This window comes from Nelumbo lutea, chromosome 7 (assembly GCF_056320005.1).
Source record: "Nelumbo lutea isolate HS-2025 chromosome 7, American lotus-T2T, whole genome shotgun sequence".
NCBI classification, from domain to species: Eukaryota; Viridiplantae; Streptophyta; class Magnoliopsida; order Proteales; family Nelumbonaceae; genus Nelumbo; species Nelumbo lutea.
Window position 1 is genome coordinate 371694 of NC_142690.1, and position 11979 is coordinate 383672.

The window sequence follows — 11979 nt, forward strand, 5'->3', positions numbered from 1 at the left end:
CGCTGAAGGAGGAAGCATGGCTTTGGTATTCAGGATTGGCCCCAAGATCCATCAGAAACTAGGATCAGCTCGCTAGGCTACTTATTAACTAGTTCGTCACTAGCATGCAACACTCAAAATCAACAACATGCCTATTCAACATTGTACAGAAGCCCAACGAAACACTCAGGGAGTATATTTGAAGATTCAATATAGAACGACTACAAATCCCTGACCTGGATCCCTCCGTACAGCTCATAGCAACAAAGGAGTCAAGCATTGTGAATTGAAATGGGAACTCGAATTACATCCGCCAACAACCATGGAGAAATTCCTTGAAGTATCCCACGACTTCATCAGGGCAGAAGAGGTAGTAGGAACGGAATTTGAAGCAGCATGGAAAAGGAAGCGAGTAGATGGAGGCAAGCACAAGCTAGACTAGGCAAAGGAGCAGGTCGCCAAGAAAGAGCAGATCCCCAAGGAGAAGGCGTAGCAACTTGCTATGCCGCAAAAGTAGGTCACCATCCAGAAGAACAAGTTGGCATTCAGCAACACCACCAGCATACACCAAAGTGTTTATCACATTAAACACCAAGAGAAAGGAAATCATAATGCAGATTCATTCCAATGACTACGTGAAATGGCCTCCCAAGATGAAGGGAGACCCCAACTCCCAGAATCCAAATAAGTATTGTCATTTTCACAAGAATTTTGGACACGACACTGAGCATTGTTGGAATTTAAAGAACGAAATCAAAGGCCTCATCAAACGAGGTTACTTTAGATGCTTCATCAAGGATGAACGACAACCTGAGGCAGGAACCAGCAAGGAGGCGTCCCAGAACAGCAGGCAGCAGGAGCAAGCTACTCGAAACCAACAAACATAGGAAAGGCAGGTCTGAGGGACCATAAGCGTAATCACTAAGGGCTCAACAATAGCAGGCTACACCACATCAGGCGGGAAGAATGCAGTGCAAGAACTAAAGCAAGAGGACAGTCAGTTGTGTAAGCGTCCCCGAAAGGAGGAAGTTATTTATTTTACAAAAGATGATATGCGCGAGGTTCAGTACCCCCATGATGATGCCCTAGTGGTAAAACTACTCATCAATGACTTCAAGGTAAGAAGGATCCTAGTAGATTTGGGCAGTTTGACAAATGTTTTGTTTGTAGAGGCTTTTAACATGATGGAACTTAGTAAAGGTGACCTGCAGCCCACCGACATACCCTTAGTGGGATTTAGTGGTGAAGTGGTTTGCCCGATTGGCAGAGTCAGGTTGCCGATCGAGGCGGGCTCGCCACCCCACACGGTGCGTTTTGAGCATGATTTCCTGGTAGTGGTTATCGCATCGCCATATAATGCAATCCAAAGGACCAATGTTACACGCATTGCGAGCTGTGGTCTCAACGTACCACATCGCATTGAAATTTCCAATAGATACGGGGATAGGTATGCTTTGAGGAAACCAATTAGAATCTTGAAAGTGTTATGTAGCTTCTCTAAAAGCCAAGGGCAAGATGACAGTCGATATCGACCTAGTGCCACCATCAGAGAATGCGGACGAAAGAACTCGCCCAATTGAGGAAACAGTTGCAATACATCCGAAGCTGAGCCTAAAAAAACACTCCAAATAGGAGTTGGCCTCAAGGAACCCATGCGATCTGAACTAGTAAGTTTCTTATTAAATAATTTAGAGGTTTTCGCTTGGTTAGCTGTTGAAATGCCTGGTATAGACCCTAGGTTGATAACTCACAAACTTAATGTGGACCCTACAGATAGACCAGTCCGGCAGAGGAAGAGAAACCTTGCCCCAGAACGATGGAACATAGTGAACAAGGAGGTGGGAAAGCTGTATACCCGAGCTGTGTGGCAAACCCAATTCTAGTAAAGAAAGCAAACGACAAATGGTGGATGTGCATAGATTTTACAAACCTGAAACCAAGCCTGCCCAAAGGACAACTTCCTTTCACCCAACATAGATCACCTGGTGGATGCGACCTTGGGATATGAACTACTCAATTTTATGGATGTCTATTGGTGTGATACAGAGCGTGTCATTAACCACTTCAGAATACCAATTTAAATATTTATAAATTTGTATGATTCTCAAGCAACTACTAACGCAGTAAAATGATGAGAACAGGTCGTATCCATAGGGAAGCGAGGGAAAAATTAATACATACTCAAATCCGGATAAGAAACACAAGAGGGAAGTATAGAAATATAAAAATTAAGTAATTAAACTAAAAAAAGATAGAATTAGAACATTGCAGAAAAATAAATAAATAAATAAATAAATGAAGGAAACAAAAAAACAAAAAATCAGTAATCCGATCAGAGGTAGCAGTCTTCGGATCTCTCCTTCAACCCTCGAACTTCTTGAGCTAGGCCTTCCGTCTTACCTGGCCGAATTCCAGATCTGTAGAAAAGAAAACGAAGATCAAACATAATGAAAATAAATTGCAGAAAAAAAAATAACAAAACTGGAATTGAAATAACTAAAATTAAATCTAAGACTAATGGTTAGGATTCGAATCCAGAGGTGGCAATAGTGGCTTTGGCGAACTACAAGTAGGAACCCCTCCTCTTGCTTGTGCGTCCTCCTCTTCCTCTACCCTTGAATTTATCAATATCAACCTTTCGTCTTACCTAGAGGTAGAATCCAACCCCTTCTCAGGAGCCCTTGGGTCCTTTTTTATAGAGAATGATGGACACAACTGAGATTAAAGAGAAAGAGGGAGGCTGCAACCAGGATTTAGTAAAGATATGGGTGCCCTAGGGTTTCTAATGGAGGGTTAAGATGGTTTTGGGGTGATCAGGGTGCCCAATATTATGTAGGGCTGAGATTTGGGTGTCCAGAAATAAATGGTGGAGATTGAGGCACCTAGGGCTGAAAGGTGGAGATTAAAAGTGATGAGTAGCGCCCTAAAGTGGATGGCTAGGATAGAAGATGGAATGAAGGGTTGAGATCTAGTGGTTAGCGGATGAATGGTGAGGATTAGCAATTAGGTGGCGCCTTAGGATTTAAAAGCTACAAAAAGAGTGCCCTAGAATGAATGGTGGAGATTAAAAGAAGTGGAGGGTGGAAATTAAACAACTGAAAAGAATGGGTTAAAAGGCACCCTGGGGTTTAAGGAGAGAGGAGCATGCTAATACAGTAAGAGATGCGCCATTATGGGTTTAGCAAATAGGAGATGCCCTCTTGTTCTCAGTTTTTCACAAAAACACTCTCTTTCTTAGTTGGACCTTCACACCAACTTCCCAATAACTGCAATTCAGCCATTAAACATTCTCAGTTTTGCACAAAATTTGTACATAAACCCTCTGAGGTCACAATATTGAAAATAACTAGGAAAATGACACAATTTGACTATTCTAGAGCTGAAAATACCCCTGAAATGATGCCCCTAAGGCATTAGAATGCAGAATTATCACACCCCCAACTTAACCATTGCTAGTCCCTTAGCAATGCAACCTTAAAATTACACTGATCATAGAGATCCTTCCATCTCAACATCATCCCTAACAAAATTAGTCAAGCATTCTGATTCTACAATTTTCAAACTCTGTATAGGTCAGTATTGGGTTTAAGGGGTCAAACTATCTTACTTTGAATATTACAGAAACTTGGTTTAAAATTCTTATATACATTTACATTTGCAAACTGTCTTGATAAGCTGAGATTGATTTTTAAAATCAAACGTGTATTCTTCTTAGCATTTTTTTACGGTGGATTTCTACCCCTGAATTTGATTTGCACACTTATTTCTATTGTTACCTTTCACCGTTTTACGCGAATGTCGACACTTGCCTTAGGTGAAGAGACTCGATTACTAAGTGTTAGGTGATTGTCTTTGCCATTCCCTTTTCCATTTGATGGGAATCTCGACACTTGACTTAGGTGAAGAGACCCCGTTATTAAGTCTAGGGTGTCCATTGACCTTTTATTCTCTCTTATTTTTAGCAAACATTGTTCAGGGTAGTCCACTGTTTTTAACAATTTGAATAATTTTTGTCTAATTTCTCAATCGTTCTCTTCTTATCTTTACAGGGGCAAACTTGTGAGTATTTTCCAATTTCTAAATGGTTTCAACAATGTTTAAATAAGACCAATTTTGACTCCTATCACTTGGTACCATTTTCTAAAAATTCAATATTCTTTTATCAGTTTTCTCAACTTTTTCTATTTGGGAATCTCTTTTAATGGAAAAAAATTAAAAATATTTGAGTGAAATTTTAATTCTACATATTTAAAGGCTTTACTTCTCATTCTTTTTTTTTTTTCATTTTTCTCTCTCTCTTTCCTCAGCCCCCAACTTAAATTCCATTATCCCCAATGGCATAACTAGACTGATGAAAAAAGGACTTGGGCCAAAGGGAACAATTAATAGGTTTTCCTGAGGGTGGTTCAAGGTCTACCAACTGGTCTCGAATCAAGAAAAGAAAAACTCTAATCCTGACATCAGAAACACTAAAACTATGTTGGGTTGCCTCCCAACTAGTGCTAAGTTTAACGTCTTCAGCTGGACACATGCACACATTTTTTTCATCTAAACTCTCTGACTCACTTTCATCTTCCGACAAACAGGGTTCAGATTGGGCTAACCAAGGGGTAGGCAGGGCCTCTAAAAAATCATCCACTATATCCACATTGCACTCATCTTCCCCTAGGTTTGGATACTTGAGGCACTAAAAACATTTTATTGGACTTTCTGCTCCCCTAATGAAATGTCCATTTCTCCTGATTTATAGTTTGTATTAGCCGTTGCTAGAAATAGACATCTTAAGATTATCAGGATACAGTTCAGTTTCTCGGTTGGGGTCATGTCTATGATGATAAAATCAAATGGGAAATGACAACCCTCTATCGTGACAATGACGTCCTCAATAACATCTCAAGGAGTCTTGACTAACCAATCAGCGAGTTGTAGAATTATCAGGGTAGGTTTTAAATTGCCGATCCTGTACCTATCATGAATAATGAATGGAAGCAGATTTATACTGGCCCCAAGATGCAATAGGGCCCGATCGAAGGTGATTCCAGAGATGACACACCTTATGAGAGGAGCACTAGGGTCTTTCATTTTTTAGGGAAGTTGGTTTAGGAGAGCTGCACTAACATCTGCCGAGAACATCATTTTTTGTGGGGCCGATCATGGCTCCATCGTTTGAGTACACAGCTCTTTCAAGAACTTGGCATAGGTCAGGATATATTTGATTGCGTAGAGGAGAGGGAAATTAAGATGGACTTCTCGACTTTCCTTGTTGCAAGTCTCTTTGTTCTTTCGCACCGGCCCGACTATGAGTGTAGTTGAAAAGGGAACTACGGGTTGGTTCACTATAGGCTATTCTTCTAAATTTTCCTTTCCTTTTTCATCCCCCCAACTTATGGTCTCCTTGCTCATTTTTTTCTTCATTAACTCTCTTTTTCTCACATGGGCCCTTTAAAATTCTCTCACTCCTTAAGGTTGTAATAGCCTTGGTATTTTAAAGTTGAGGGTTCATAGGAGGTGGTTGAATTTGCTGTGGAGGAAAACTCGGTGGTTGATTTCTAGGATTTGCAACCGGTTGACTCAGTAGTTGCCTTACTCCTCTTCTTGCCTGACTTTGGCTAGCTGTCCTATTTGGCTCTCTAATCTATCGATGGACTGTTGTTGATTTAGAATCAGCTGCATGAATTGGTCATCTACTATATGGGTCAGAGGAGGTTGTGGCTAAGCTTTGTAAGATTGGACCAGTTGGTTCCTATGATACATCTACTATAATTGGTTCTACCCTTGTGGGCTCTGAAATTCTTGGGCCATGGAGTTAGATGGACGATAGTGCTGTTGGGACTGTGTGTAGGTTTGACATGGTTGAGTCGGTTGAATCCCAGAGTAATTATTGTAGTCCCAGTGAGTCTGGGTTTTAGACTATTGAGAGTGCACATCTAATAGGGGGTTTGTTGGACTTGGGCCCTATAAGTGAAGTTAGGTTGATTCCCCCTTATAGGCGGCCATTTGGCCTGCCTCTTGTGGGGGGGGGGGGAGGGAAGTTCTGGTTCCCCCTTTTTCCTTTTTTCAACAATAAAGGACTTTGTTTCTTTCAATGTTCCATGCTTGTCTGTTGTGTGTGACTTAATTGTGTTGTGTTGTTTCTGGTTTATCTATTGCCTACTATTGGGCGATCTAATTTCCGGTGCTGGCAAGCTATTTGAATCTCCATTTTAGGCATAATACTGGTGCATGTTGTCTATGTTCCATGCCTGGGGAACCATTTTGCCTTCAAGGTCTCAAGTTCATATGCATTCCCACCAAAAATTTTAGAGACCCTATAGGGACTTTCCTAGTCTGGACCGAGCTTCCCTATTTCAGGCTCAGGCATCATGATTTTCCTGAGTATTATGTCGCCAACTCGGAAGTTACGTTTTCTGACTTTAGCATTATAGTATCGCGCAACACGTTGTTGATATGTTTTAGTCCAAATGTGAGCGACTTCTCTAATTTCTTCTAATAGGTCGAGGTTAGCTCGCAACTCTTATTCGTTTTATTATTCGTTCTAAAATGGTTTTTGGTTTCTGGTTTTACGTTTTCTCTGTCAATTTTTCTCATTCTTTCTCTACCTATCGTTATCCCCCAATCTCTCTCTTTCTCTTTCTCGGTTAATCTCTCCTTCACTTGTAATTTCTATCATTCTCCCTTATTTTCTCTCACACTCATTCTCTTGTTCTTTTTTTTTTTTTAATTTTCTTATGCACTTATATGGTATTAATCAGACCGTATAAAAAACATGAGACCAAATTTGGTATAGTTCAAAATTCATTACACCAATTTGATAAAAGTTCGTAAGAAACTACTAGCTATGAAATTTACACCAACTTGATAGAAATTTATAATTTGATTGTACAAGCGGTTGGTCCCTTTAGTTCTTTTATACGGGTTGATTAATATTATAAAAGTGTATGAAAAATAAAAAAAAATGAGAGAGGTAACGGGAGAAAGACTGAGGGAGAAGGACATATTAACTGAGATTGGGAGTGAGAAAGAAGAATGAGAGAGAGAGAGAGAGATTGAGGTTTTGATTTGGCTACATATCAAAGCTGAGAGAGTGAGAGATCGAGAGATGACTACGAGAGTGAGAGAGAATGGAGGGAGATCAAGAGACAGAGGGAGCAAGACAAAAATTGAAGACCTATTTTCGGAATAGTTTTTTTTTTTTGTGTCAAACATGGATTATGAGTCCCATGTTGCCAACAACCACATAAGGCTCTAATGACATGACAGGGTTTTTTATAATTTGAAATGTAGAGTTGGCTATCAGAGTTTTGTTGGTTTTTGGACAAACCTACAACCTAATTTTAAATGTATAACCGGCTTTGACTATAAATTTCCCTTTAAATTATATTTCATTTATATTATATAAATATTTTTTACTTATCACACTAAATTTTTGTTTGTCTATGATATCATTTGACCCAAATCACTAACCCACCACCCAAAAAGAAAAATAGTTTGATTTCTAGTTTGACATTAAATTTTGTATTACATTTCTATCATTGAATTTTTTTCTTATGTATAATACTTATTTTTGTTCAATATAACGAATGCATAATATTAGAGATGTACCCAATATTTTATTTTTTATAAATACATAACATTAGATATGTGCCCAAAAATTTCTCTATCTTTTTTTTTTAATTTTTATGATTATTTGTATTTTTTATTTTTTAAAATTTTCTTATTTGACTATGACATCAAGATGCACTATTCAATGAGCCATCAAGAGGCACTATTCAAAATTAACAGTCAATAACTATTAACTACCTTTTAATAGTCACAATTTTTTTAAATTGTGACTATTCAATGAGCCTTTTTTGAACCAACACCTTTCTCTACTCCATGAATATTTAGAAATTATTTAAGGAGCGTGAATCAATGAATTGCACACATAATTTTCAAAATTCATTTGGTCTTTCTCAGTCTGGTCTGCTATTGTCTCATAGAAAGTTTTTCGAAAACTTTTTCAACTTTGCTAGTTGTATATTATCACCCAAGGCTCTGTTGTATCCTAGGAACGGATTTGCCTGTAAGCTGTAACCCAACAACAAACTCAAGGGAACTGAGTGGGGGTAAATAACGTTCTAAAGACAGTGTTTTCAGACACGCCTTAGAGCTTCTCCTTCAAGTTCCAGTGACCCCAATTTCCAATAATAAGTTTATCCTTTTTTTTTTCCTAATATGCATTTCTCATTTAGGATTCCCATTAACGTTTGAACAACTTAAGTTCACACTTTTTTTACGTGGTTTGTGCTGATGCTTTGGTTCCTAAATCCTAAATAGTTTAACAACCTTAATCAATTTAGTGATAACCATGTTCTTTCTCATGCTTTGCCCCTCTCTAACAGGCAAAGAACTCAGACAATTGAGTAATTTCTAGGTTTATTAATAGATTCTGCTTGACTTTCATTCTATGTTTTAATAGAACCATCCTCTGATTCCTTAATTTCTTTTGTTTGTTTCCAGCAAAGGGGGTGGACTAGGTTGGGTTGCTATACATTTTTAGTTATTTTGGGTGTGTTAGATAGAGATTCATTTCTAGTCATTGTGTTTGGATGTGAAAGGTAGGCATGTACTGTTTCGCTAGTGTGTATACAATGCCATGAAGGTGGGGTTTCCCTTTCCAGCTGATCCAATTGCTAGATCACCCAAACAGTTCGGTTAACTTGTTTCTTACGTTTTAATTTCTAAGTTAGGGACTCCGATTTTCTGATTTAGAAAGAATTGGAAATTCTTGAACTCTAGAGATAGATGCATGCCGATGTTGTCGAGATCAATTTTGTGCTCTCCATAAAAAAGACCACCAGGAAAGAAGTGATTGTAGAATTTTCCATCATATTTATTGATTCTCGATGAGTTTGCAGTTGTTCACCATTACTTTGGTTCAATCTTAATTACCAAGAAAGAAGATGATGAATAATGTTTCGAAAGGTAATTTTAACATTTTAAAAAATTTTAAGTAACACATGTCATCATGTGATACACATTATTGACGATTGATTAAACAATAAATACTAAATTGGCATGTTTTAAAAGTTTAAGTACTAGATTGACACATTTTAAAATTCATGGACCAAAATGAAATTAAGTCCAAAGTGAGATATTAATATGTAATTTCCTTAATTTTTAAAAATTTTTAATGTATTATCATCTATGGGCAAATTGAGGATTTTAAAACATTTAAAATATCACATCATCAAGGGTTCTGATATGCTACTCATTACTTATTCTCACATTTCAATCCAAAGAACATAACAGTTGCGCATTAGGAATATCTCCCTTTTCATTGAGATATTTCCAATACACGGCATCAATGTTCGATTAGTACAGATGTGGGAGCAAGTGTGGGTAACGAGTGCTCATCAATTGCCCTCGATTACCATCGATCACATGTGCGCCTCAAGAGAGTGCCCTACAGACACCCCACATGCACATCTCAACGTGCATTCGAAATGAAGTTGTGAGTGAGATGATACCAATATACGGTTGGGATATGCTGTGGGGCTTCCAAGGTCACCGGGAATTCGGGATTTCGGGAGCAAAAGAAAAAGAAGAGAAGTTAAAAATTTATCATCCCGAAAGCTCACATGGAATGAAATTTCCGAAATGATTAAGTTTTTCCTTTTCTGGTAACAAATTTCCGAAATGTCAAACCTAGTGTAGAAGACAAATGCTCAGATCTTTCCCTCTGCGTTTTTCTCTATCTTCTTTCAGAGAGAACCTCCATACATGCTTAGACCGAGGTTTTGTTTCCTTGTTGAGCCAGTGCTCAAACTTCAGACACATAATTCAAATTCATGGGTTCATGGTTCCAAGAGGGTTCGATCAGGACAATCTTCTTCTCAGCAAATTCGTCGAAACATGCTCCATCTTGAGTTTCAAGGATTATGGGTATTTGGTTTTCACCCTTAAAACACAACCAGATGTTTATCTATATAACACCATGATCAAGAGTTTCTCTCAAACCGACTCTGCTAAAGAGGCTATCTTTTTATTCAATAGAATTCAAATCATGGGCTTTCGACCCGATACTTATTCTTTTCCGTTTGCATTGAAGGCTGTGATTCACCTGTCTGCTATTGAAGCAGGAAAGGAGATTCATGGTCAGACAATTCGAACAGGGTTAAGATTCTAATGTTCATGTGGTGACTGGTCTAATTCAGATGTATTCGTCTTGTGGACAGATACATGATGCCCGGAAGCTATTTGATGGGGTGCCCTTTAGAGATGTTGTCTCATGGAATGCAATGGTTGCCGGTTACGCAAAGGTTGGTGACGTTGACAACGCAAGGGTTCTGTTTGAGCGCATGCCTGAGAGGAATGCCATCTCCTGGACAGCAGTTATTGCGGGTTATTCTCAGGTGAACAGACCAAATGAGGCAATAGAAATCTTTAGGAGAATCCAGCTTGAGAATGTAGAGCCAGATGAAATTGCAATGTTGGCTGTTCTCTCCGCTTGTTCCCATCTGGGTGCTCTTGAGCTGGGGGAGTGGATCCATAACTATACTGATAAACGTGGACTGTACAAGATAATTCCTCTTACCAATTCTCTCATAGACATGTATGCTAAGTCAGGAAACATACAAAAGGCTATAGAAGTATTTGAAAACATGAAGCATAGGAGTGTTATTACTTGGACTACAATGATTGCGGGGCTAGCTCTACATGGACTTGGCAGAGAAGCCCTTGAAATGTTCTCTCACATGGAAAGAGCAAGAGTTAAGCCAAATGAAGTCACTTTTATTGCCATTTTATCTGCTTGTAGCCATATTGGATTGGTTGACGTAGGTCGCTGGCATTTTGATTGCATGAGCTCGCGTTATCAGATCACACCAATGATTGAACACTATGGGTGTATGGTTGATCTTCTTGGCCGTGCTGGTTATCTTCAGGAGGCACTGGAACTAGTTCGGAAAATGCCATTTGAAGCAAATGGAGCTATATGGGGTTCTCTTCTAGCTGCTTCTAGAATCCATGGTGATGTTGAACTCGGGGAATGCGCTTTGTGGCATCTCATTGAGGTCGAGCCTGACAACAGTGGCAACTACACACTTCTATCTAATATATACGCAGCCCTTGGGAGGTGGCATGAAGTCGGATTGGTTAGGAAGATGATGAGAGATAAAGGAGTAAAAAAGATGCCAGGTGGAAGTTCCATCGAAGTGAACAACAGAGTCCATGAATTTGTTGCTGGAGACAAGTCACATCCACAGTCTGAATGGATATATAAAGTACTTTATGAGATTAACAAGATATTAAAGATGACAGGATATGTCCCAAAGGAATGCAAGGGGTAACTTGACCATGATGAGGAATGAGGAAACAATTATGCGTCGTCTGACCGGCTGGGCTGCTATAATTTGTATAAGGAATCTAACTTATACTTGGAAATCTAAAGGATTTTTCTTTTTAATTTTTTTATTTGGGGTGGTGGGGCTGAGAAAATGGTTTCTCTTGAATCAAACGCCACAGGTGAATCGGGTGATCAAATTTAAGAGTTCTTTCGACTGTTCAGACTGCCTGGATCTGAAAGCTAGACTTTACTGGGTCTCTTGCTATATGATATTATCTCTAATGGATTTGATGTTACAAGTGATGGACCTTTAGTGCATGAAGGTTCTCAAAGACAAACTCTATCAGGTACGTAGTTAGATTGAAATGTTCAATGCTAGGCGTAGATATATAAATTTATCTCTAAACAATAAATTAAATGACTAATTGATTATATGACAACTTACACCCGATTTTCATAGAAGATGAAAATGTTTTTGAATAACCTTCTGGTTCAGAGGAGACACATACATTAGAGGGATTACGATCCTTATATTTTTAACTCCACATACTCTTATCAACCTGAAATGGGTTATATACTCGTATCAATATTGTAAAGATGGCATAATTACTTATTTGCCCCCACTACCCAGTTGGTGGCCTAGGAAATTACGCCTAGGCAGTTGACGTCACCCA

The 11979-nt window shown here is 38.8% G+C and overlaps 1 protein-coding gene across 1 annotated transcript; it reads left to right on the forward strand.

Annotated features, from left to right (window-relative positions):
- The first annotated feature begins 9412 nt into the window (after positions 1–9412).
- Positions 9413–11620, forward strand: LOC148844459 (pentatricopeptide repeat-containing protein At5g56310-like). The gene is made up of 2 exons (XM_088952846.1): positions 9413–9903; positions 10197–11620. The coding sequence occupies exons 1-2, from the start codon at positions 9742–9744 to the stop codon at positions 11307–11309; spliced, it is 1275 nt and encodes a 424-aa protein (XP_088808972.1). The 5' UTR covers positions 9413–9741; the 3' UTR covers positions 11310–11620.
- Positions 11621–11979: the final 359 nt, after the last annotated feature.

Excerpts from the sequence above, each read along its gene's own strand:
- LOC148844459 (XM_088952846.1), top strand. The coding sequence starts at position 9,742 with ATGCTTAGACCGAGGTTTTGTTTCCTTGTTGAGCCAGTGCTCAAACTT. Across the intron at positions 9,904-10,196 it reads TTGAGTTTCAAGGATTATGG|ATACATGATGCCCGGAAGCT; the intron begins GTATTTGGTTTT and ends TCTTGTGGACAG.